Source organism: Eulemur rufifrons, chromosome 7, assembly GCF_041146395.1.
Source record: "Eulemur rufifrons isolate Redbay chromosome 7, OSU_ERuf_1, whole genome shotgun sequence".
NCBI lineage: Eukaryota > Metazoa > Chordata > Mammalia > Primates > Lemuridae > Eulemur > Eulemur rufifrons.
This window is the reverse complement of record NC_090989.1, coordinates 226,557,056-226,584,909: the sequence shown is the minus strand read 5'-3', so window position 1 is coordinate 226,584,909 and position 27,854 is coordinate 226,557,056. Positions and strand designations below refer to the sequence as shown.

Genomic DNA, 27,854 nt, shown 5'->3' with positions numbered 1-27,854 from the left:
ATAATTTATTGACTCTAGCTCCAATGTTGAATATTAAATTATTTTAATTGCTATTTTAATCCTATAGATTCCCTAACAACACTAACATGTTTTGATATTCTGTAAGAATATAGAATCTTATAGAATTCTGCATTCTAAATTTTATAAGAAACAACACCGAAGTGAACATCCTTTCATAGAAATTTTGGTGTGCATTCTGATTATTTCCATATGATAAATTGCTAAAAGCAGAATTACTGTACCAAAAGGTGTGAAGAAGGAACTTATAAAAAAATTATTCTTATATATTGCCAACTTGCCCTCTAGAAAAGTTTTTACCAATTAACACTTCCACCAGTGGTATATGGGAATGTCTGCTGAGTCTTGCCCATACGGGATCTGCTTTTTAAAATGCCAATTTGATTTGCAAAAAAAAAAAAAAAATTGTGTCCAGTTTATTTTTAGCTGTATTTCTTTGATAGCTGGTGCATTTGAATGGTTTTATTTTTAGTCCACAAACACAAAAATATTTTTTAAAATATATAGGTATCAAAATTCACAGCCTTCACTTTCCTTCTAATTCCTTTTCCTTTTTTCTGTGTTAGATTACTGGCATTTGGGCCTTTTGTTGCCTTGATCCAGGGAACAGGTGGTAAATGCTTGCATGATTTCTGTTAGGAGAGGCAAAGAAGTGGAAATGCAGGCAGTGGGGTGGGGTGTAAAAAAATGAGTTTGGGTGAGTTTTAAAGGAGTGAGCCGAGAGATTAAGGAACAACTAACAGGCTAAATAAGGTCATCATATCTGATATGTTATCAGTCCTCCCCTGACTTTCCTACCAGCAACACTTGACACAGTTGACTCTCTCTTCACTTCACTTCTGAAGCCTAAACCTGGTTTTACTCCTACCTTGCTGGCCCCTACTCCCCAGTCTCTCTTGCTGATTCTTCCTCATGACCCAAATCTTTAAACGCTGGAGTGATTACAGGTTTTGTTCTGAGATGTCTTCCCCTTTCTGTCAACACTCACTTCCATATTTGATCTCATTCAGTCTCTCAGCTGTGAATACTGTTTTCATGCCCACAGCTTGCACAGTTAGCGTCTCAGCCGAGACCTCTCTCCAGAACCGCAGACTTGGATGTCCAGGGGGCTGTTGACAGCTCCACTCGATGTCTGTTGCACATCTCAACTTCAACATGTCCAAATGCAAGCCCAACTCCTGCCCACCTTTGCAAAACAAAACAAACAAAAAACTAAACGAACAAAACAACAATCATAAAAAAAAAAAACCTGTGTATGCTACAGTCTTGCAATAGCCTTCTAACTTATTTCCTCTTTTTAAACAATAACCAAAATGCTCTTGGTGGAACATAATTCAAATCATATTCTTCTGCTGCTTAAAACTCTCCAGTGATTTCCCACCTTCTGCATGGTAAAAGCCAAAGTCCTCACAATGGATGGGAAGACCCTACATGACCTGGTTTGCGACCCTGCTACTCCTCTGACTTTGTCTCCTACTAACTGCTCTCTTACTCTGTCTCTTCACTCTGGCCACACGGGCCTCCTTCCCCTCCAACAAACCAGGCATGCTCCCACCTTCCTGGCATTCCCTCATTCACATGTCACTTTCCCAGAAAAACCTTTTGTTAATTAAAACTGTAATCCCTTCCCTCCTGAAAGCCCCCCGCCACTTCTCGCTTCATTCTTCTCCCTAGCACTGTTGCCATCTGCCATAGTATGTGGTTTTACTTATTGTGTTTATTGTCTGTCTCCCCCATGAGACTGCAAGTTCCATAAGTGTGGCTACTTTGTTTACTGCTGGATGCTGATCATCTAACCTCGTTAATAGTTGCTGAATTCATTTCTGTTGACTAGAAGATAAGTGCATTGATTTGTAAAAATTCTCTCTATATTAAGGATATTAAGATTTTATTGTATTTTCTTCAGAATATCCAGCTTACCTTGTAATTTTCTTTGTGATGGTTTTCACCACAAAAGGAAGGCTTTTTTTTTAATGTAGCTAGATCTACCAATATTTTCTTTTACTGCTTCTTTCTTTCTACCCTGAATCTGGTATTAACGTCCTTCTACTTTTTATGTTTTCACTTTTTCCACTTAACATTTCTTAAAAATTGCATTTAGCTCTAAAATTCATCTTAGTGTACAGTGTACAATAAACATATAACTTTTATCCTTTCCAAATAACCAATTATAAGTCTCTCTTAGTAGACAAGATTACTACATTTTGATGCTGGTAACAGTCACCTATGAAGTTAATAACTTTCTTTTTTGATAATGATTCCTTGGCCCTCATTAATTAAGATTCTAGAAAATATCTTCTAAGGGTAAGGCTCAGTCATGAAGAATCATCATTCCCAGCTGTAAAACTTCCTTTTTTGATGGGCACCACCGGCATTATTGAAAATAAATGGCTCAGGGATTTTTATACCAAAGCCTGTAAATACAATTCTAAATGCATTCTCATAGAAAGAACAATGTACACATAGCATCAATTAAGAACAGCAACCAAATATTCTAAAGAAGTTTGAGATCGAACTAGAGTGTCTTATTATATTGATTATAGTTATGGAACATAAAAGCGTAAGCAAAATAGGTGATAGTTAAAAGCTAAATGAATCAGAGTCTAGAGCCAGACTGAACTATGTTTAATTCTTGGTTGTGTCGGTTACCGACTGGAAAGCCTTAGTCATGGTAATTTAATCTCTGAGACATAATTTCCTCATTCATAAATTGAAGATAATACTCTTACCTACCTGGAGATGGGGTAGTTTCATCTTCAGGGGTGAGTCCTTACTTATGCTTTTGGACCATAAGGGTCCCTTCTTTATGGATCTGGTTACCAGTGTAAGGGTTCTGCCAGATGCTGAATATACCTATCCCACTTATTTATTCAGGGACTGGGGAAATAACCACAGGGTTGGTATGAAACCAGTGGATACACTGTGAGATGGATTTGGTCCAAAGCCCCATTTACTATCCATCCTCCTTAGTCCTCACTAATCAGAGGGATCCTAGATCTCCTGGTATCAGTATCAGCTCAGAATTCTTATCTAACATGCCTCAAAAAAATCTAGATATTCTTCCTCCAACACAGTTGCTTTGTCATAGAAACCCAGGTCCCTCTAGAGGAGTGGGGAATATTTACCATATGTGCTGTGGTGGCACTGCTAAATCCTTCTTCAAGGGGACTGGTCTCCACTTCAGTCGTGAGCCGGAGGTCTCTGGATCTATAAACCACCTGGATCTGAGTGAGGGACCTAATCTTTCCATTTGACAGCTGACATCATCCTTCTGCTCACTAGCTAGCAATTTTTTTTGTTGTTGTTGTACACATTGAGCACTACCCTAGTTGACTGTCCATCTATTTCACCTCTCTAGTAATGATAGGATCTATTAACAACCACTACAAATCCCTATGGGTCAGAGTTCTCTGATTACCACTGCAGCCTTGCTGCCTGACACAGGAATGTTGTCAGCTTGCAGTTCATTACTGCTTTCCTGCTTCTGACATTTTGAAATTCCATCCAAATTATGCTCACTGGGAGCACAATTTAATGACACCATCACCTAGCACTGCCTTTGATCTACCAAGGACAGCTATTCTGAGCTTCTTCAAGATGCCACTGTTCTCTCACTGGTCTTTCCCTATCACCTTTGTGAAAGGAGAGTTTCCTGAGCTCTACCTGAGAAGACAGTCGTGTCGAATGTTCTTAGGGCTTCCATAGTAAATCTGCCTAGCATTTTCAACTCCCTGAGACTTCTGACCCCTTCCTCAATCCTATGCTGCAGAACTCCTAGAATCTTCACTTCATTGACTGCTGGCCATCATAAGGACCAAACTTCAAAGCAACATCCAGCAGACTATTAGGACTGACGCCTGGTGTCTTGTCCCAGATGGTGACATTGAATCCTATGAATGCCCCGTGTCAACGGATTATACCCTCTCTTGGCTTACATTCTACCCTCCCTAGTCCAATGCCCTTAAAATCCACTCTCATACAATTTTTCCTGGTTCTTAGTGAAAACTATTATCTAGCTCCTGTAATTTCTTACGTATGTAAATTATCTCCTCCTGGAATAGGAATTGTATTTACTGCTCAGGCTGGGCTTGAGTTATCAACATGACAGCAAGAAGGGCCTGTTAGCCTAGAGGCAATGAGTGATTGTGAGGCAGATCTTGAGGAGAATAAAATTATCTTTCAAGGCACAGGCTTCAGGAGAAGTTGCTTCATAGTCTCCAGGCAAAAGGCAGGAGAATTCTGCTTCTGCAGGCTTGAAAGATTCAGGGGAATTGGAAAGGTGTTTTCAGGGTTCTCTGCTTTGTCCTCCCAGCTATCCCAGTCCCAGGTCGACCACCCAAGGAAGCTTCAGGGAACAGAGGGACCCCAGAAGGTCTTTGAGCAGAAAATAGTAGCATGAGGAACAAACTACCTTGTTTGATTGAAATGAAGGATTCTCACAGAAATTTGAAGGCAATGGGTTAAAAAGAAAAAACGAAGAGTCTCATAGTCCTACTCTTTCCCTGGCAGGGCCCCAGCTCTGATACGTAAGACCTGTGGGGGTTGTGTGTGCAATCTCCTTTGCAGCTTCTCTACTATTACTGTTTTATTATCTAGTTTCAGTTTCAAGGATGTGGCTTCTGCTTGTCAAATTCTATACCTGATTTTCAGCACAGAAGGCCTTGTAATACCAAGGAGATAGGAATTTCTTTAAACTCTGCTAGAAAGGCCCTCTGGATTTCACAGTGTATGTTAAATTGGGAGTTGGATCTTCTGATTTTATAATTTTCTTTTGCAAAGCTTGCGATGCTGTTAACAGAGGCTTGCCTACTCCTCAATCCATATAATTATCATTGCTCCCAAACTTCAAGCACACAGTCACCCTATAGTCCAATGTTTCACTTTCTACCTTTACTGCATCCTAGTTAACCACCAAAACCATTAGAAATTATGATGAAACTAGCTAAGTGTTGTCACCCCCTTACACAGTCACTCAACTGTCATCAAACTGGTGAGTAATACCATCTTGAGGGTCTACATTCTAGGGCCACACCTGACATCAGTTGTCTTAGCTTGAGTTCGCCAGGAAGCTAAGTTGTCTTAGCTTGGGTTCCCCAGGAAGCAGCTTAGGCAAAGCTTATAAACTATGGCTTTATTAAGGAATGCAATCCTAGTGCAATGAAAATGAGGAGAAACAAGAATGAGGCAGAGAATGAAGGAGAGCTAACGCAAAGGTGCATCACTGAGCGGGCTACCACGTGGTCTCAAACAACAAGAGATCGCTTGATCTCTTAGGACCATTTTAAAAGAACAAATGAACCACATCTCAGGACAGTTTATACAGTTGATGGGAGAGAAATGAACTTACACACTGGTTTTATCTCCCCACAGATAAAATGTTCACCCCTCAGACATTAACTAGCCTTCTTGGTCTCATGGCATCCCCTGCCCAAAGTCAACAGGGGTATCCCGGGGCAGGAGAGGAGAAGCATACGATGCAGGCCTGAGGCCAGGCATTGTCCCATTGTACCCATGTGAGGTTGGGCAAGAGGAGCCCATACTTGGGCACAGCTAGGAAAGAACACATGGCTGAGGATTCCAGAGACAAGTAAGACATGAAAGATCTGAGATGACACTTAAAAGGTGATATACCACCTGAGGAACCAAAAGATATTTTCTAGTCTCTTATAAGGGGTATTATGAGTGGATGGTATATATCCATCATGCTTGACCAGGGCAGGGCCAATTGAGTGGTATCAGGGTTGCCGGTGGTGGATGGCCTCTGATCAACTGTTCTTTACAGAATCAGAAGTGTGTGCTCGCAAAGGGTGAGGGAAGATGAATGCAGGTAGCATTTTGCTACAGGCAATGAAAGCTCTCTTTTTGCTTCTCTCCACTCTGAGTCTATCAAATGCCTTGTTGACCACAGTCCTACTGAGAAACACATTATTTTTTAAGAAAATCCATTCAACTGAATGGACAAGCTGCTGAATTCTACTGTGAAGGGAAGGGATGATTTGTTCCTAGGCTAATTTTGCCCCAACACTGAAATTTGTACTACAGGTTCTTTTGCATAGCTAGAGTTGTAGACCTTCTGGTCATTCCCAAAAATATATTTGGCCCTGATAGTCATTGGTTCATAGAAATACTGTGTGAATCAAATAAAAACATTTCAATGACCATGTGATATAACCAAATGTTTATCAGAATCCAAGTGTATATAGCACAAAGTATCACAGAGAAAGAACTTTTGCAGGAACAGTGACCAATGCACTCATATCTGGATTTTCATGTACCTCTGTCCTAGGCTCACTCATATTTCAGTGATTCCTTGGCTTATAATCTCCTTTCAACTACCCAGTATTTGTTCTTGATATTTCCTCTACATCTCTGTTTATATCTGCAAGTCTTGAACTCATCTGGCTTTTGCTCTTAGAATAAACTTTAATTTCTATATTTATCTATCTTGTTCTGTAACATTGGTCAAACTCAGGGCTCTTCTATAATATTCTGCCTCTGGGCCCATACACATCAAACCTGTGTAGTCAGGGATGTGGTATTTCAGTTTCTGGATCCTCTGGCATCAGAGCTATCCATTTCCAGACAGAATTGTCAAGTCCAGCAGACATCTACCTCACCATCCCCTGGCCTGATTCTATACCCTCTGGGCTATTTCTGGGCTATAACAATTTAGTACAGTCCTCACAGAATTAGGACTTCATTGAATTAGGCACAACTATTCTCTTAGAATTATGTTCATCGAACATGTTCATGAGGATTCTTATTTTACTGTTTTTTTTTTTCCAGTTAAGACACTTTTGGTTTTAAGTGGCCAAAAACTCAATGAAAAATGGCTTAAGAAAAAGAATATTTCTGACTAATATATCTCAAAAGTCCAAGAGTAGATTCAGCTCCTCAAACCCAAATGGATTTTAATGCACTTGCATTGGGTCCTGGTCTCTATCCCTCAGCTTGGCTCCATTCTTGGATAGCTTTTGTCTCATGACAGCAATGTGGTTTCTAGGAAATCTAGATTTATAGACTCATAGCTCCATTTCTACTTCTCCTTTGTCACAGTTTTAAGAAAAGTTGTAGACTTGACTCTCCTTGGGTCAGGTGCTTAACCCTGAGTCCATCACCAAGGCTAGGGTGATAAGATGCTCGGATTGGCTGGGACGGAGTCTCATCCCAAAAGAGGGGTGGGGAACCTGCAGCCTTGGGGCCACATGTGGCCTCTGGATCCTTGAATGTGGCCTTTTGGCTGAATCCAAATTTTACAGAACAAATGCTTTTGTTCTGTGAAGTTTGGATTTGGTTGAGGGGCTGCACTTGGGGATCTGGAGGCCACAGGTTCCCTATCCCAGCCAGAGCAACCATTCGCTGGGTAGAACAAACAAGACATATCTGGATGATTCACTCTTCTCTTTGCAATGGCTTTCATAGGTCCAATTCTTAGGCCAACCACAATTAGCTAGATTGAGTTTGGCACACCTGGGGATGCTCTATGGATTCCTTTACAGAATACATACTTTCCCTAACTTCTTACAAAACAGGCACAGTCTGAAGTTCGATTTCTTTTAAGAGTCCATGCACCCAATTTTTTCCTCTCCTTTATACTAAAAAGAAAAAAAAACATGTTTACAAATACAAAAAGTATATAAACATAGCACATTGAGAATATTAGCCACACTGCTTTGCTGGTGTTCAAACCAGTAAAATCAGAGACATGATGAGCAAGCATTTTTTACACAGATACCACCTTCCACGGTGGTATGCCTTCATTCTGCTGATGCAGAAAATTGTATCAAATCAAAATCACAGTGAGATATCACCTCACACCTTTCAGGATGGCTAGTATTTAAAAAAACAGAAGACAAGTGTTGGCAAGGATGTGGAGAAATTGGAACGCTTGTAGACTGTTAATGGGAATGAAAAATGATGCAGCTGCTATGGAAAATGATATGGAAGTTCCTCAAGAAATTAAAAATAGAACTACCATATGATCCAGCCATCCCATTTCTAGGTATTTTTCCAAAAGAATTGAAATCAGGATCTTGAAGTGATATTAGCACTTCTGTGTTCATTGCAGCATTATTCACAATAGCCAAGTTATGGAAACAACCTAAATGTCCATCAACAGATGAATGGATAAAGAAAATGTGATATGTATATACAAGAGAATATATTTTGTCTTTAAAAAGAAGGAAATTCTGAAATACGTGACAATGTAGATGAATCTTGAGGACATTATGCTAACTGAAATTAAGCCAGTCATAGACAAATGCTGCATGATTCTATGCATATGAAATATCTAAAATAGTCAAATTCATAGACTCAGAGATTGAAATGGTGATTACCAGCAGTTGAGGGGAGAGGGAAATGGGAAGTTACTAATCAACAGGCATATAGTTTCAATCAAGTAACATCAATAAGTTCTAGAGGTCCGCTGTACAACTCTTACCTATAGTCAAATATAATGTACTCTTAAAAATTTGTTAAGAGGGTAAATCACATGTAAGTGCTCTTACCACAGTTAGCACATAAAATAACACACATAAAATTTAATTTCATTTTAAAAGAAAGAAGATTGTTGGAAACAACCAAGCCTCAAGTCCTGCTATATGTAAGAAATATATAAGAAATCAAATAAAGATACAGTTTGTTCCTAGACATACACCCTTCTATGAGCCCCCACCAGCCTATTCCAACCATATTCTTATGCTGCATTCAGCACCATTTGTGGCCTGCATGACATTCTCTGATCCTTGCTTTTGTCAGTTCTTGGAATTACATATGTTTCTCATCAGCTTAGTGCACACTTGGCTATTAATTCTGGTAGAGCATACCACAGTAAGACACAAAGTTGCCTGATTCTCAGCCAGCACAATAGAGCCCCTCCCCATGTTTCTTCTCTGTTTCTCTTTCTTTCTTTTATTTTCTTCCTTGCCTTGTTTTCTTTATTTTTTAAAGGAGGAAAACTTTTTAATGAAGATAAGTAGATTTTTGTTAGAATAGAATAGAGATGCAAATATTATTATTAAAGTAAAATATCTGAGGTATGCCATGAGAGACAGTGTTTATGTTAGAAAGAGAAAGGTGTGCTTGTATTAGAGAACCTCCCCTCTGTTGAATCTGAAAGACCAGTGCCAACATCTACAAGGGAACGCAAGGCTGTACCACCAGCCTTCTGACACAGATCCAGGACACGGGTGGGGAAGGGAGATGTGGAAGGAGGAGGAAGGACAAAAGACCAAGGTGAACTAGAGGAGAAACAACAAGAACACAAAAAAGACCAGAGAAGGAGGCTCTCCTGGACACCTCTCCAGGCTAGGCTGTGTGGAAAATACTAAGTTAACGTGATGGGACATGGGCTCATTCTCTGACCTCTGGATATGTTTTGGAGTAGCTAATAGCAAAATTGCTTTCCTGTGGGTGGTATTTGCAGGACTTTCCAGATGTTGCCTGCATTATGGTGATGGGAATGGTGGAGGTAGTAAATATGAAGAATTGTCCACATGAAGAATGGTAGGAATTGCAAATGTGAGCTCAAGAGAAAAAACACACAGACTCTTTCACTTATGTGCTCATAAAGCATCCATAAGTTAACTTGGGGAATAAAACCCATTTCTGATGAAAACAATGGAAACTATCCCTCGTTCTCAAGTCAACAGATTAGTTTTCTCATCCATCCCCCAAACAATGTATCTTAAGAGACCCGGAGAAATGCCAGATCCCATCTGCTTTAATTATTTTATGATGCATTATAGAAGGATAGTTGAGATTTCTAAGAATTAGAAATATGAAATATGGTCCAGCCAGAAAATGTTAAAACCCAGGCGGTGGGCTCTTTGCCTGTAGCTCTCCCGTCTGCCCCAGAAATTGTGCCCATTTGTACCATGCTGATTGTGGCTGCTGGGTTTTAATTGGTACCAAACATGCGAAGTAAATGGCACAGATGCATCGCCTCTGAGAGCTGGGGTTGTAGTCAGCACATAGAAAGCAATTTTCAACTCAATCATTTCTAGGTGAAGGGCTCTCTTTGCACTTGGGGCTTTCTCTTTCACCTACTTGGCCAGGAACCTAGAATAACTTAGTACCTAACCCTGGTTGTACTTTAGTATCACCTGTTGAGCTTTGGCAACAGACAGGCACTAGGACTACACCAACAAACAAGTCACAATTTGGGGGTGGGTTGGAAGTAGTCCAGGTTTCAGCACTCTTTAAAAGCTTCCCAAGAAATTTTTAAAAATAGAAGAAGTTGAGACCTTCTGGGCTAACTGGGAAATTCTCTCTCCTCCTGGATCTGCCTGTCTCTCTCTCTCTGACTCCCTCCTTCTCCCTCACCCTCTCCTTCTCTTCGTCTTTCTCTCCTCCTGACCTCCTCCCTTTCTCCTTCCCTCAAACAGACTTTTCTGAAAATGACTATTTCCTGAGAACACTTCCATCCTCATTGTAAATATTGAAAAGTTCATTTAAACTTATGGTGTTCTGTTTTCAAAGATTTGTTAGGATTATAGATGCCTTGTTTTCAATATATGTATTTATAAAACTATAAGCAGCACGGTTTGGCTTTGTGGACCAGCTTGGCTCTGGCCCTTAGTGGAAGCAGAAGATGAGGAAACTTGGGCAAATGACTTTCCATTTCCTTATCCTTCTTATTGGTACCTATGCCCACATATAGAGCCATTTAGGACACCAAGCCCTCCAATTCGCCCACTGATGAATTCATTAATTAGATAGATAAATATAGATAGATAATTTTAGCCCTAACAATATTCCTGGCCCAATGCTAAGTGCTAAATATATAGGAATGAATGAGAAAATACTTTTGCTTTTCAGTGAGTGAAACATAAATATTTGATTGTCCCCAAGGTTTTAAATTTTTAAATGGGAATGTTTGAGCTGAGTCTTAAAGATCAGGTAGGGATTAAGGGGGCAAAAGAGGGAAAGGAGCATTCTAGGTAAAGGGGAAAACAGCCAAAGGCTCAGAGGTGAGAAATGGTACAAGCACAGGAAGAGTCCTTAGGTCATTCAGTGGGGCTTGAGTTTCACTTGCATGCTGAGGACTGGCTGCTGATTTAATATTACTAGCCCTGCCCTTCCTCACTGCTGCTGGGGGGCAGGGGAGTGGTGGCATTTGAGGCTTTGACTCCTAATTTGGAGCCTTGCTTTACCTGATCCTTCCATCACACTCTGGCTGCACCACAATTTTTTTTTGTTTATTCCATGTTTCTGTGTTTGTTTTGCTTTTCTCTCTTCCCTGTGGGTTGATGAGCATGGGTTTGTGGGAGTGGGGACGGATGAATTGAGTTCTCATCTGATTCAGAGACTATACAACACATGCACACACACCCTTATTAGGGAAGCTGAATGAGAGATAAAGGCTTTCAATCTCTAGTGATAAGGTTCCCAAGCCCTTCTGGAGCTGGGCCTGGGAATCTGAATTCTTAACAAGCTCCCCCAGGTAATCCCCCAGCAAAGTCAGATTGGGAAGTGCTGCCCTAGTCCCCAGCGCTGATCTGAGAAGGTGATGTTTGGAGCATACTAGCTGACACTTAGACAGTAGTAACAAAATGCCAAGCATTGTTCAAAGTGCTTTTTTTTAAATTAACGGATTTAACCCTTACAAGAACCCTACAAGGAAAACCTATAAGTATTAATATTTTCATTTTAAAGATAAGGAAACTAAGGCATAGAGTTCAAATGACTTGCCCAAGTCACACAGCTAGTCAGTGGCAGAGCTGGAATCAAAGCCACTCTTAATCCATACCACAGATTGCCTTTCTAAATATTCTAGACCATTAGCCATTAGCCAAGCTGACACAGAATACTTATTATGCTCCAGGCATGGTCTGAGTTGTAGCAGGTACACAAAGGTAAGACAGAGCCAGTGATGTGCTTGTAAATGCTTTATTCTTTTGGCTGTCTGAGTGGGAGGAGGGGAGTGAAGATGTGATCTGTAGTGTTTGCCAGTTTCTATAGTTCAGATGTCACTGACCATGGACCTGGGAAGAAATGTGCACAGTGGGCTGTGATAAGCTGATATGAGCTGGCTTCAGTTCACCAACCATACAGCCTTTGCTCACTTGTGGCTTGCTGCTTGGTGTCAGGCATCACAGCAAATGCCATCATGAAGGTGCAGGCCAGTGGCGATGGAAGAATAGAAAAGGGAAATCTATTTTCTAAAACAGCAGGTGTCAAGAGGCTTTGGAGATCTAACGTTGTGCTCTGGGTTGGGATAGTGAGAGGGCCAAGGAAATTGCATTTCAGCACTTGGACAGCACAGTGCGGAGCAGGAGGCCGCCTGCTGGGCACGAGATCAAGGGTAGGAAGCCCAGTGGCCTTCTTGCTCCCAATTATCCTTCCCAATGATCACCCACAGGTAGTTTCCTTCAACTCAACTTCCTCTCCTCTGCTGTTTCCCCCAGCCCCAGGTCAGGTACAGGTCTGCAGATTTTCTAGAGACAATTTCCTGCCACTTGCAATAGACCAGTTACCCCTCACACATTCGAACGCTCACCCCAGGGCTAGCGCAGAGGACCTGTGCAGCAGCCTCGCAGGACATCACAGCGATGGGGGGCTTGGGGACTCAGGTGAGGGGCAAGATGCATGGTGATTCTTTGTGCTACTTATTTTAGGTACCAGCAGTGCTTCTATGGGGTCAACCTGTCTAGTCTCCAGGGTGTGGCAGTGGACGAATACTTTAGACAGCCAATAGTAGTAAGTGTGCTCTCTTTACAGGCTTGCTTCCATGCGTCTATATATTGATTCATTCACTCACTCATTCACATAGCACACACTGCACTGCCAGGCTCTGTGCTAAGCCATCACAGAAGAAGAGAAAGAAGTCCTTGGAGCACCGTGTTGTTCAGTCTTCTAGCTCTGATATCCCAGTCAATTAAAAACATTGTCAGAGAGTGATACTATTGAAAGCAAGGAGATTTCCTATCTACCTTTCAATAAGTAACTTCTGGTTCCCCCACTGCCCTGACACACCCCAAACACACACTCAACCCTCACCCTTTTTCAATAATTCACAACTTCCCATTGATTCTAGTGGTCACAGGATAATAGAGGAGGAAGCATTGTATAATAGCTTACAGCTGGAGCTTCCCTGTTAATCAGATTTGAGTTTCAATTGTGGCCCCATCTAGCTGTGTAACCTTGGGCAAACTGTAAGTTTGCATCACCTGAAATTCTTTCAGTTTTAAGTGGAAGGAAACCCAAGCCAAACTAGCTTAAGCTAAAATGGAATTACGGTCCCTTAAAAATTGCAAAGCCTGGAGATAGAGTTTGCTTCGGGGTCCTATTGTAGGAGCTCCAACAGTGTTGCCAGGGTCTGATTTTGCTATCCTCATTACTTGTCTCCACTTTGTCTGATTTAACTCTATTTCTAAACAGGCTCTCCTATCATGATAGCAAAATGGCTACAGAAACTCCAGTCTCTGATTCTTTAAATTCTAAGTTCTGCAGGAGAGGCTGCCTTTTCCTAGTAACTTAGGCAAAAGCCCCAGATTTAGTTTAGATAGAGCCTGATTGCCCTACCTTGGGTCATGTGCCCATCTATCAACCAATCACTGCCTTCAGGTGAAAAGTAATGCTCTGATTGGCCAAGCTGGGGTCATATGCCACACCTGTTGCTGAGGGTTGACTAAGTTCATATGGAGCTTCTTGGATAGAATGTGGAGAAGAGATAAATCCTCACCCCTGAATAAATTTTAGATTGTTGAAAAAATGCCAAATACCTACTCTAGAGACGTTTCAAGGAAAAAAGACATAATTTAATAAATCCCTTAGCACTTAGTGTAAGCATATAGTAAGTGCTCCATAAAGGTTAGTTTTTATTATTAATATTATTCTCATTAAGCTCATGACTTCTATATCCTAACTCATGATGCATGAGGAGAACTAGACTGCAAACTTGCTTGAATTCAGTTTATCTTAAAAGAAAGGTAACATCTTTGATGTTTTTTCCCCCTGAGGACACATTTGACATTAGGATTTTGATGGCTCAGACTGTCAAATACACAGTAAACTTCATGGATGCAGAAGAGGAAGATCTACACAGGTTTGTACAAATCGGTGTTGCTCTTGATGCTTAAAATCTCCTCTCCACGTCTCAACCAAAGACTTTTGCTGCTCACACAGGGGGAAGATTTTAGATGTGAGTCACATATGGGAATGGTGCATCAATACTAGTTTCATTTACTGCAAAATGAGGACATTGATGTCTCCTTCATAGGATTGTTTTAAGAATTGAATGAGAAAAATTAAATAGTAATAGCATAGCTCGTACTTATACAACCACTGTTCTGAGCTCTTTATAGACAATAACTCATTTAATTGCACAGCAATCCTATGTGAATGGTACTATTGTTAGTCCCATTTTACAGATGACAAAAATGAGGCAGAGTTGAATGATAGGTTGCATAAGGTCACAGAATTAAGAAGTGTGTTAGAGCTTGAATCTGCACCTTTCAGCAGACTCCAAATTCTGGGCTTTTAACCACTCTGCTTTAATGCCGTTCAAGTGAGAGCATAAATGTGAGTTCACCCAGGCCAGTGCATGTGATAATGACAAGAAAAGAACTGCAACTTGTTAACTGTTTACTACATACTAAGTGTTGTGCTAAGTATTTTATAGGCACTGGCTCATTTTTAAAGAAGGCATTCAATAAATGTTAGTTTTTGTCCTCTTCCCCTCTACTTGAAAAGAACTCTGAAATGAAGACTCATGCCTTGACTTGGTTCCATTTTTTTAGATGATGATATGAATCCCCTTTGGGTGATCTTTCACTAGCATCTTGCCCCTTTCTCCCTGAGAAGATCACTATTCATATTTGTTTCTTCTGCATAAGAAAATTAAGACCCACCAGGTCGTAATTTTGTCTGGAGCTATTGGGGAAGTAAGGGTCAGAGTTTAGAAAGTGCAGCTGGCTAACTCAAAAACATCACCCATCTCAAGATCACAAAGGGTATCCAGTATCAGTTAGGATAGGATATAACATGCTGCAGTAACAAAAAGACACCTCAGTGGCTTCTAATAACACATGTGTCTTGCTCCCCTACACTATTTATCCATTGTAAACCAGCTTTAGTGCTACCACGGAATACCCACACCAGTAATTGGGCTGATGCAGCAGCTTCTATCTGGAACAGTGCTGGTCACGGAAGAGAAAGAATGAGCATGGCACAGTATGCACTGACAATTGAAGCTTCCACCTCGAAACGACACAAATCACTTCTGTGCACATGTAACTAGTCAAAGCAAATCACATGGCAGTACCTGAGCTTAAGTGGGTAGGAAAATGCAATCCTACCAGGATTCTCAGCCCAAGAGAACTGGCATCTGAGTACAACTCTAATAACTACCAAAAGTCCAGACAAAATTGACTTTCATTAGCTTTATTTGCTGCTCTGGGCTACCTCCTGAGTCCTGTGAAATTTTTTTAAAAATGATGTCTATGTGGGTTTTCTAGAGATATCATTCATTCACTCGTGCATTGATTCAGCAAATGTTTATTGAGATGCTACTATATGCCAGGTAACTGTGTTATACAGTTTTTTTTGTACAGATACAAAAAGTAATTTTTTAAAGTCTCTGTACTTGAGGAGCTCATGTCTATTTAGGGGGATGCAAAAAAAAAAGAGAAGAAATAATTGCAGTGTAAGACAAATAAATTCAATGTGACAAGTACAATGGAAAACTCTAGAAATATTCTAATGGCTAAAGGGTAAAAGAAGTTCAGCCTTTGGGGGCACCATGAATGCAAATAACATACAACCTTCTTTGAAAACCTCCAGAGCATTCAATAAAATAAGAGTCCTTGGAGTGATACAGCCTCAGAGATGGAGCAATAGTATCACCTTTTAAATATGAAGTGCTTCAAAGGCTGCACAGCACTCTCATATACATTTTTGTTTAATTTGGCATGCACAAGAACCTTGTGAGGAAAGTAGGAGAGAGATTTTGTTGCCTTTCAATAAACTGAGTTTCGGAGGATTTAAGTGACTTTCCAAAGTTCCACAGCTAAAATAGGTTCAGCATCTAGAATTTGTTGTATCTTTTCCTATTCCTGCTTATTCTGCATTTGGCATAAACCATGGCCACTTCTGCATGACTCTTGTTATAGCCTGGTGGGAAGTTAAATTGCCTCCCTGAAAAAGAAATGAACTATGACAATGACCTTCTGAGCTTGATGTTCCCCTTGTGATCCACTCAATTTTTCAGAGGGCTGAACAGACATTACCTTCTGCACGGGGGAACTGCCACCACCCATGTTTTGGCTCCTTAAAGGATGATTGTCACCTGTGTCCTGAGTCATCCTCCTCTTCAATAGTCAAATCCAGCACCAGATGCTACACTCACCCTTGTGCAGTTCTGGGTCATTCCAGCATGTAGCGCTGTTCTTGCAGGGTTTTGTCAAGATGCAGCCTTCTCAAATGTGCAATGTCACCCAAGCATTAATCACACACTGAGAGAGCCTTGCTGCCAAAGCAAAAGTGTTTAGGAGAGAAAGAAAATATTCTATGAATGTTCCTACTGATCTCACAAATATATTTAGTGTATCTGTCAACAACAGAAACAGTAAATTCCAACTGTTTCTTCTTTCTTTCTTTCTATTTCCTTGCAGAGTAGAAATCTCCTTTGTGTTTCAGATGGCCCAGTCTGGCCTCATCCACGGCCTGGCGTTCTGGTTTGACGTGGCCTTTGTTGGATCTCGGTGTGTATCCTGCCCCCACCTCACTGTCCCTTCTCAGCCCACTGTATCCCGTGCTTCCATCCACTATTTGTAATCACAATTTTAAAGTGTTTAAGAATTGATTTCAACCACACTAATACTTGTTTCTCCAGTTTTCAAGGAAATAAACACAGATGTTAATGTTGCTTGTGGATTTTAGGATGAAGTGAAAATGAGACGGTTTTCCATGTGTTATATCAACTCTGACTAAAATATGCAAAGCCTCTTAAGCCAAATGGATTGAGCTTTGGAGTAGTGAGAGGGGGTGTGTGCCTTACCAACCTTCTTGGTCTTTTCTAGAATAGATGGAGTGGCAACCCAAGACCCTGCCTTTGTTCCCAACCTACCTGGTTATATAACCTCTTGTGTCTGGGTAATTTCCTGAATCATACTTTTCCCCCACTTCGGTTCACACTCTGGAATCTTTTAATGATCAGGCAGGCTTGTATTACTAATGCTAATTGCAATATTAGGAAACTTCTCCATCTGTGCACTCCATTTTCCTCTACTGCACAGGTTTGAAAGTTACAGGGAAAAGAGGAAAAAGACCACCTACGACTTGGATGTCAGTGTTTGGTGTTTCTTGTATGGGCTGCATCACTCCACAGCCCCCAAATCTCTGTTCTCCTCCTGACTTTTCTACTCTCTTCCCTACTCTCTTCCCAGGCTTCCTCGTATGTTCCAGCTAGCAAAAAGATTTGGTCTGGGTCACATGCCCAGGCAAAGGGAAACATTTACAGTGTACTCTCTCCACTCCCTGTGAGAGAGCCGAGGCTTATCATTGCCCCTGCTTAGAAGGGGCAGGGCGGGTCTTGGGGGACTCGGGGGAGGAGGGGACCCAACCCTGAAAGCCCTGTCAGAGCTGACAGTAAGAGAGAAAGAAAGCGATGCACAAATCATTCCTACACCATATAAGCATGTTTGTCCAAGGAATCCAAATGTATGTTCCCCCAGTAATATCCGCATAAGTGAATTTGTTCTTGCAAGGGTAAGGGACGTGTGGCCTCCCTCAAGGGGGAAGGGAAGTGTCTTTAGAGTTAAATGCTTTATCTTTTATACACACACACACACACACACACACACACTATATATATATATATATATAAAATTTACATTCCACTCTATAATATATCTGAGTACATTTTTATCTAAAAGTGGTTTATATTACTTAGCAGTTAAATTATGTAAAAATTTTCCCCAAAATCTTCAAGTCAAAATTGACCATTTAGGAGTTTGCCCCATACTTACTTAATGTTCACCTTGCTCCTCACCTCACCAGCAATCACTGCCCAGCCCCAGGACGGGTGACCTCGGTGTTAGGAGCACAGTGAGATGTTCTCACCTCTTTATATGAAAGGAAGAACCTCACTTTAACACAAACACGCACACGATGTCCGAGCTGGAAGGACCGTAGTGACCATCTGTTCTAGACATTTTTCTCACTTCCAGAAGCCCCTCAGGACCCCGAATAGTTTGGCATGAGACAGTAAGAGGCCAGACTCCTACTTCTCCCTTTGCCATGCTTTTCAAACAAATCACTTTCCAATTTAACTCTGTTACTTATTGGACCCCTGATGAGCTTTGATTCAGAAATAAGGTTGATGTGGTGGCCAAATCTATGAATCTGAAGCCAGGCTCTCCAGTTGTCCTCTGTGTGGTGCTGGGCACACTTCACAGGGTTTCTGTGTAGATTTAATGGGACCATATACATAAAGTCTTAGTTCAGTACTCAACACACGGTACTTACTGCACAAATTGAGCTGTCCGTATCTTAAAAGGGTTCCATGAGTCAAAAAGAATGACAACCACTTATCAACCGCAGTCCCTGTCCAACCCATCAGTGTGGGTCTGGCATGTAACTGGCTTTTAACTCTTTTCTTGCCCCACAGGGTAACAGTTTGGCTGTCAATAGCCCCAGCCGAGCCTCTGACTCATTGGTATCAGGTGCGGTGCCTCCTGCAGACTCCTCTTTTTTGCCAAGGAAGGGGAGACTGTCTCAGGGAAAGTCCTGTTTGTAGCCAATAAGCGGTAAGCAGGAAGATACAGATGCGCTTTCACCTCTGTTTCCTGGGCATTAAGGGACTGCTGAGAGTGGGAGGAGGCAGGCAGTTCCCTGGGATTCCAGCCCCTACACTTGGACAGCAAAGGCCTGGCTGGGTTCGCAGGGGTGGGCGGGTTGCTTCCTTACACTGAGTGTGGCAAGGAAGGGGAGCTTCAGGTAACTCAAGGGCAGTGTTCTCCACCCAGCCCTGGAGGAAGGAAGGAAATCTAGCAGCTCATGAGGGCACTTGCCAGAGGCTTGAATGATCAAGTCTTAAACCGTGTGTCAGCTCCCTGGATTTACTTACATCTGTCTGACCACACCCCACCCCCCCTAGCCCCCCCACACACAAATTTAGTATGATAAAATTGGCCTGTACTGCAGAGGAAAAATAGCACTTCAGAGGCAGTATATGGTGTGTCAGGAAGGACTGGCTGCTTGTTTCCCTGTAGTGGTGGATTTCACTAGGTCTCTGCAGCAACTACCTTGATTTATCTCATGTTTAAATGTTCTATTTTTCTTCCCCTTGTTCGAGCTTGGGCTGCGTGAGCTAGAGGAGGGAGGAGTAGCAGAGTGGTCCAGGACGTTCAGGGTGTCAGGGGTACTCAGAGATCATCTCATTCAACTTTCTGTCCTCCCTACCTCCCACTCTTCCTTGGGCCTGTGCTTGAGTACTCCATTGACGAAGAGCTCACCACTTCACAAATCAACCCTTCCATCTTTAAAGTCTTTATTTCTTTAATTGCAAAAACCTAACGTGCTCACACATAAATTCAAAACTACAAAAATGTATAGAATTCTCCTCTACTCCCGTCCCTCACCGTACTCCCCAGTGTGACAGTTTGATTCTTATACTTTCAGGTGATTTTCTCTGCATGTACCAACAAATAACATCATTGTGGGGTTTGCTGTTTTTACAGTAAGATTGGCTACCAGTCTGCAACTTAATTTTTTTACTTAGTAATAAGTCCTGGATCTGTACAGATAGATCTGCTTTGTTCTTTTAGTAGATGCATAATAATCCAGAGCATGGATATACCATAATACTGATCGATATTTAGGATATCTTTGAACCTATAGTATGCACAGTGACATGGCTATTTCCAAATGAGATGCCTAGAAATGTAAATGCTGGGTCAAAGGGTATGTACATGTTAAGCTTTGATAGCTACTACCTTTCTCAGTGGTTGCACCATTGAGACCAGCAATGGATAAGTATGTTTGTTCACTTCTCCACATCTTTCCCTAAACTAGATGTTACCAGTCTATGTGGTTTTTGTCAGTCTGATAAACCCAAAAATAATTTTTAAAAGTAGCATCTGATTGTTTGGTTTGCATTTCCTTTTTTTTTTTTTGAAACATAGTCTCATTCTGTCACCCTGGGTAGAATGCAGTGGTGTCATCATTGGTCACAGCAACCTCAAACTCCTGGGTCCAGGTGATCCTCCTGCCTCAGCCTCGCAAAGTGCTGGGATTGCAAGCATGGGCCACTGGGCCTGGCCTGCATTTTTTTAATTATTGATCAGTTTAAGTGACTTTTCATATGGCCATTGCTATTAATGTCTCCCAATTTTGACATCTCTAATTATTAAAAAATTATTCTTGCCATCGATCCTATATTGTACTTCCTGCACATTCTACTCATTGGTCTTAGTTGTGCTTCTGCATTCAAACTACATAAGTCTGTTCGAACCTCTAAATGGCAGTTGTTCAAATATTTGGCAAGTTTTACCAAATGTCCTCCCAGTCTTTCTGTCTAGGCTAACATCCTCAATTCCTGCCCCCTGGAAGAATGATTTTGAAATAGTTTGAAATTCTAAGTTCTCTTTTCCAAGATACTCTGGTTATCAGTGTCCCCTTTTAAAGCATTTCTCCAGAACTAAATATAGGATAATGTATATGTTCTGACAGCTGCTGGGTACGGAACAACAGTGACTACTGCTGTTTTGAATTATCCTGATTGTAAGTTTAAGTTTGGTATACATTTTTCTACAGTATATAGTCAATTAAAACCAAAAAGTGTATTTTCACATGATCTACTTTTAAATCAGATGTTCCCTTTTCCTAGTATGCAGCTGACTTTTGTCAGCTTTAGTACCAGTTTTTGCATTTGTTCCACTCATGCATTCATCTGCTGTTTTGCGATCTTTGCTAGAGCCAATGGATTATTTTATTTATTTTTAAAATTCTTTTGTGTAGCATATTAGTGATTCTTACCATTTTATGTCATATGTAAATTAAATAGGCATCTTTATTTTTGAAATATTAAGCAAAGAAAGATCAAGGATATAATTGTCCTTCGAAGTTTGCACATATTCAGCCTAATGCACACCCTTTGAATTTAGTCATGGAAGGAGCTCAAAATCCACCTGCTTGCACTCATACCTAGCCCATATTCCTCTGTCCAGCTCAGAATAAAATATGGTACAAGCTTTTTCTAATGTGATATCCAAATAAGCTTAATTTCTGATTTCACTCTCATAACCCAGTTCAATAACCCTGCCCAAAAAAGGAAATGAAACTAATTGGAAATGGGCTTCATTACTTTCTTAGTGAAACTGTGCTAAATCTCTAGCTGTCATGACTTTCTGTCTCCTTAAAGAGTTATTTAATTTTTTTGAAGAGAGAATATAGTCATACTATTCACAATAAGTATATAACAATATACACAATGAAAAGTCTTCTTCCCAGTGTGGACACCATTCATTCCCCTCCACTGTCTCCATTATACTGCCACTGTTATTGATTCTTCCATATCCTTTCAGAGTTTCATTTTGGACATACAATTACAAAAACATAATGACAGGAGTTTGTACATTTGTTTATTTATTTTCCCCAGCTTTTATGCCTAAATAATAACATTCTGTATCTGTTTTCTACATCTTAATTTTTTCAGCTAACAATACATCTCAGAGACATTTCCAGCTGGGCACAGTGGCTCACGCCTGTAATCCTAGCACTCTGGGAGGCCAAGGTGGGAGGATCACTCAAGCTCAGGAGTTTGAGACCAGCCTGAGCAAGAGCGAGACCCCGTCTCTACTAAAAATAGAAAAAATTAGCTGGGCATGGTGGTGCATGGCTGTAGTCCCAGCTACTTGGGAGGCTGAGGCAGGAGGATTGCTTGAGCCCAGGAGTTTGAGGTTGCTGTGAGCTAGGCTGACACCACAGCACTCCAACTTGGGCAACAGAGCGAGACTCTGTCTCAAAAAAAAAAAAAGACATTTCCATATCAGCACATTGAGATCTTTCTTATTCTCTTCCTTGAGTTATTGTATTTCTGCATAAATTATTGTTTCCTCCATAGGGGTGAGGGCTTAAGTATGGTTTTAAAATCTGCAATGAAATATTTTCTTACATTTTTTATTTGTGCCATGGCATCAGTTATCTGATATGCATTTTTCATGTATTTATAAATTTTGCTACACTTTTTCTACTTTTTTTCACCTTATTATTTTGGTGTTACTCATCATCAAATTATGGGACTTTTCTGGGCAGCTAATTACAGCTAGAAGTTCCCGTGGCAAGGAGATACGTGACAGTCTTCATGCCATCAGCTTTCCTCAACTCAGTCTCTCTCTCATTCTATGCTGCCTCGGAGTCACACTACTTCCTACAAGAATGGCTTCTCTTGCATTCTTTAGGTGGTTTCACCACATTCCAGTTCCAGGAATGTTTCTACTTTAAAGCCCTTGCTCAACCCAATTCCTGCACAAGATGTTACAAATAAGGAATATACCTTTCAGATTTCAGAAAATGCTCCTCACCTTCAGGTGCTGCATTTTTGTGGGCACTTTCTGAGATGTACTTCCCCTGGGCTCTCTTGTAACTCTTTGCACTTCTTTTGTACTTTTTTCCATGTGGCTTATAACCCATCTCAACTGCTTTTACAGCCATTACACATATGTTGGAGACTGCAGATATCTTTCTCCTGGTTTTATAGAAAATGAGGTCTGCCATCTGCAATATCTATTCTCCTTGTTTTTGGATGGCTTCCAGGGGGAAAAGTGGAAAATGCTGACTTATGCCATGTTCATCCTGGAAGTTACCACTTACTTTCTAAATCTTTATAAACCATCTGTTTAATGACCAGTTCTAAAAAAAAAAAAGTTCAAAAGAGCAATAGCCAACAACTGCCTGGAGTTTTGGACTTTGCCCTTTCTGCTTTTCTGCAAACCTGCGTAACACCTTTTTTTTTTTTTGCCTTCGAATATTTATATTTTTTAAGTATTTTAGGGTATGATTAGGTGAATGAATTTAAATCACCTTTTTATCCCATTACTTTTCTTGTACATAGTTTGGGTTTCATCCTTACTGGTAATATTTTTCTACCCTTCTCTCCATTTCCCCTGCTAGGTAAGAAGGAGGCAAACCATCTACCTCACACACCTGCCTCCTGATTCTCAGGGCTCCCACAGCCCTCCATGCCTTTATTATTGCACTCATGTTGCTATTATTTGCCTTCACGTGAGCTTCCTAAATAGAGGGACTGAGTCCTATTCCATGGTGTATCCCTTTTTACTGAATGCATTTCAGAGTCTCAGCAACGTTGTGGGATGACTGAATGAAGGCATCATGAGCAGATGATCCTCTCTTACTGAGAACTTAGTCTGGCACAGTTGAAAGAAGCAGCTAAAATATCATGGGCATGCAATCCTTTGCAGGAGGAAGAAAAGAAGGGAGGGAGGAAGTTCTTTATCTTATTAGATCAGAGCCCCTGTGTAGTGAAAGGAGACCGTATTTTGGAATCTGCTATGTCCTGGTTCTGTCCTGTCTCTTCTATACACTGTTTAATACTGCAGTGACCTTGGGCAAGTTAATGAATCTCTCTAGCATCCCAGTTTCCTCACCTCATCATCTATAAAGTAGCATTTATAATCATTGTCTCCACAGGCTTTTGCAAATATTAAAAGAACAGAGTAGAGTGATTAACACATAGAAATCCCACAGTCAATCTTAGTCCCAATTTCTCTTCCCTTATTCTCTTTCTTATTCTCAATATAGTCCTTCAGATGTTTTTGTTTTAAAAAGTCTTGTTTTCCTTGGTATTTTCTAAAAGCCTCTGCACTTCCTGAATGTCAGTATTTTCAAGCTATTTTTCTCAGTAAGGTGCTGTCCCTTTGTACTGCCTTGGATAGGATCTCCCCCTCCTTTATTGTCAAATATTCTTTTAAACTCTGAACTCCTGGGAGAACTCCCTATGCAACCACGCAGGTGTGACAATGACTGCCCTTTTCTTCCCCGCCAGGACCATTTGTGATTGTATTGTTAACATTTTATTTTTGACAACCTCCCATCCTTCTGGATCTGTCATTCAGTTTATTGCTCTGGCAATAAAATAGAACCTATCTTTTTTATGAACTTCATGAAATTTATATCCTTAAAGTTCACAGAAGTCGTCTTTAAAGTTTCTTGATCATCTGTACCTATAAATTAAAACACTTTATATATATGTCTCCCCCAAGTATACCAATATTTATCTTTTAATTATGTGCATGTGCTACAGTAATGATAACAATAGAAAGCCCAGAACTATTAACAAATAGTTTCCCTTCTCCCTTCCTCCCTGTCTGTCTCTCTGTATATGTGTATATATCTATATATTTATATGTGCATACAGACACACTCTATATACCTATACACATGCATAGACAGATCTATATGTGTATATAGATCTAGAAATTCATATATATATTTTTAAGATATACAAAAATAGAAATCAAAAGGATGCATTGAAAAAATAAACATAAGCTGATTGTTGGATCTAACTCAGCCACTTATCTTGTGCCAAAATATTTTGAAACATCATTTACCGTTTTTGGATCCCTATGAAGGCCTGCTATACCCAGTTTTGCCAGGGGATTTGGTTTGGAGAGAGTTTGATGAGCTTTGTGGTTTATAAAACTAAAAGAAATGCTGATCAAAGAATTAAAGCTTTGGAAATTTCAAGTGCTGCTTCTAATGGTCATAATTAAACTGCTTTACCTTGGAATTCACATGAAATGAAACCTCTCAAGAGCCACATATTTGGCCAGCTGCATCAGAAACAATCATGAGAGGAAATTGTTGCACATGATTAGGCACAGGGAAGACATAGAGTGTGCTGGTGCAGCTTTAGATGACATATTTTTGTTCTGCCATGTTACTGAGATTCTTCTCGCTCTGACCCATGTGTCTATCACATGGTTGGCATTTGCTCACTAATGTGGTATCACATTATTTAAGATGTATTGAGAGCCTTATTGAACCATCTCACCTTTGAAAAACCTGAAGAATTAGGTGAACATAACAAATATCTTACCCCTTGGTTGTTAATTAGAATCCAGTGAATTCACTGGTGTTCAACATGTATTTGGTAAACAACTGCATTTGTTTCCTAGAGCTGCCCTAACAACTTACCACAAACTGGATGCCTTGCAACAACAGAAACTTATTCTCTTACAGTTCTGGAATCCAGAAGACTGAAATCAAGGTGTCAGCAGGGCCACATTCCCTCTGAAAGTTCAAGGGAAGAAGCTACTTTTTGTTTTTTAGCTTCTTGTGGCACCTGGCATGCCTTGGCATTCCTTGTATCTGCATCACTCCACTCTCTGCCTCAGTCTTCACATGGTCTTCCTCCCTGCATGTCCTCTCCTCTTCTTAAAAGGACATCAGCCATTGGATTTGGGGCCTACACTAATTTAGGATGACCTCATCTTAACTTGGTTACATGTGCAAAACCGTATTTGCAAACAAGGTCACATTCACAGGTACTAGTAGTTAGGAGTTGAACCTATATTAATATTTTGGGTGGGAGACACAATTCAATCTACTATAACAACTAACTAAAAAGTTAAAAATAATAGTTCAATATTCATTCCATACCCCAGTGTATCATCCTGCATTCTCTCTGGAGCAAGCACAAACCTCTTTGAAGAACACTGGTCTAGAGTTCATGCCTATTGAGGGTCCTCATTTCTTCCTTTATCTATTAGTAAATTCTCAGCGATTTGGGTCACTTTTTCCCAAGCTTTCTGCCGCTTGTGTTTCTTCATCCTATTCTTCCTTGATGGTCAGCACTACTAAGCCTATTCCACTATTGGGGGATTTTCTGTTTCCTGTAAGATTAAATCATCATGAATTACCATACTTTCTTGCATATGTTGTTCCCACATCTCCAATATCTTCTTGGATATTACAAAAGAAATGTTGGTATACAAAGTGATAGCTTTATATTCAATCCTTGAACTAAGAAAGGTACATGCCCACTTAAGCCACCTGTTCTGTCTCTAGAAAGTTTAAAATGACTAAGTCTGGCAAAGAACAAGCTTTTTTTAAAAATGCACATTGCCAAATAACTGGTTTGAAAGAATTAATAGTTATTTAGGGTTCTGCAGACACAGAACCCTTCATTAATTTCTGAAATTTAATAAAAGAAGCCTAATAATCAAGGAAATTAAAATAAAAATATTCCATAATATTTTAACCTCAAATACTTAAATATTAAGGATTGGAAAAGGTGTACTCAAATTAGCACTTTCATACTTTGTAGGTGAGGAAGTATTTGGTACACTTTCTGAAAGACATTTTAGCAATAAGTTTTGGGAACTTTAAATACATTAATATGCTTTAGCCTGGTAGGCCTACCTCTGATTTATTCAAGGAAATAATTATAGATAGGACATAAACATGTATTGCAAGAATGTCCTTTTTAGCATCTCTGCTGGAAAAAAGTAAACTTTTGTTATTATAAATAAAAATGTCATTATAAATATTCAACAATGGGGAATTATTAAATAAACAGTGCTATATTCACATAATGCCATTGAAAACTACATTTTCAAGAATTATGATATATGGTAAACACTTGCTTATGTTGAATAGAAGAAGGAAGATATGAAGCAATACTTAAGCATTATTTTGCTAAACATTTACATATACAAATACACAGAGAGGAAAAAGTAGAAAAGAAATAGTCTATAACGTAAGTAGAAAGAATCTTTGTCTACTTTCATTATGGATTATTTCATTTTCTTTATATTTGTTCCTATTTTTCAATTTTTCTACAATATGTAACATTTTTATGATCAGAAGAAATATATGTATTCTTGAAAATGACTAATAAAATCCTACCAACATGACTCCTTCCGATTAGTCATCTAGGATATGTTATATTAATATTACTTATCCTTTCACTGTAATTGCATGAGCCTTCACCTGAGGCCTCTTAAAATCAGTCACATCTGTTAGCTATTTTACGTCAGTTTGAGATTTTAGCTCAACCAAGCCTTCCATGACTGAGATTGTTTTGGTACCTTAATGATGACTCATAAAGCGCCTCTGTTACTGAAAGCCATTTTCTGTCATTGGTGTTGGTAAAACTTCCCTCCTCCCCCTCAAAAGTGCTTTGATCAACCAGAAGTACCATTACTTTTGTAATTTTTAGATCAGAAATTATAGCTACTAAACCCTTCTAATGAATAAACAAGGCTTTCAGTTGCCTCTACCAATATTAATACCATCCAAATAAATAGACATGAACATATATAAGATGCCAAACACACATTCTCACCCTCATGAAGCAGGCGTGTGTTAAAGATGCCTGGGATGTATGTGAATAGCTAACCAGCCTTGCGAGATGACGTGTTTTTCTCTGCGGTACAGACAGAGCTATGACATTCAGATCGTGGCGCTGGTGAACCAAACAGGCTTCAGATCTGAGAGCATCCTCGACTTAAAGAATCCATTCTTTAGGTAAGAAATGCTCCCCTCCACTTCACACTTAGGTCTACAAAATCTCAACTGCCCCTAGGACCAGGTAAAGAGGTTCAGAGTAATTTCATCTTTCCTAAAAGGAGAGAAAGTATTTACTAGTTCTCTTTTCCTTTCTATGGAGACTTGAAGTCTGATACGGAGTTGAATGTCTTGTAATCCATTAAGCGGAATTCAATATAAATGTAACAATCTGATACTGAAACAGAGAGCTCGGGAGAGTCCCACAAAGGGGCTAGCACATCCTCCAGCTCCCAGCAAGCTCGGTCTTCCAGCTGCGCTGTAATGAGCAGCGTGACCCCAAGCAAAGTCACATTCTCTCTCTG

The 27,854-nt window shown here is 40.2% G+C and overlaps 1 protein-coding gene across 1 annotated transcript in view; it reads left to right on the top strand.

Annotated features, from left to right (window-relative positions):
• Positions 1-27,514, top strand: part of LOC138385950 (histone-arginine methyltransferase CARM1-like) — a 161,668-nt gene extending 134,154 nt beyond the window's left edge. Inside the window, 6 exon segments of the mRNA XM_069472120.1 lie at positions 12,636-12,717; positions 13,980-14,065; positions 16,632-16,721; positions 18,629-18,710; positions 18,712-18,767; positions 27,421-27,514. Coding sequence (XP_069328221.1) covers positions 12,636-12,717; positions 13,980-14,065; positions 16,632-16,721; positions 18,629-18,710; positions 18,712-18,767; positions 27,421-27,514 — 490 coding nt within the window.
• Positions 27,515-27,854: the final 340 nt, after the last annotated feature.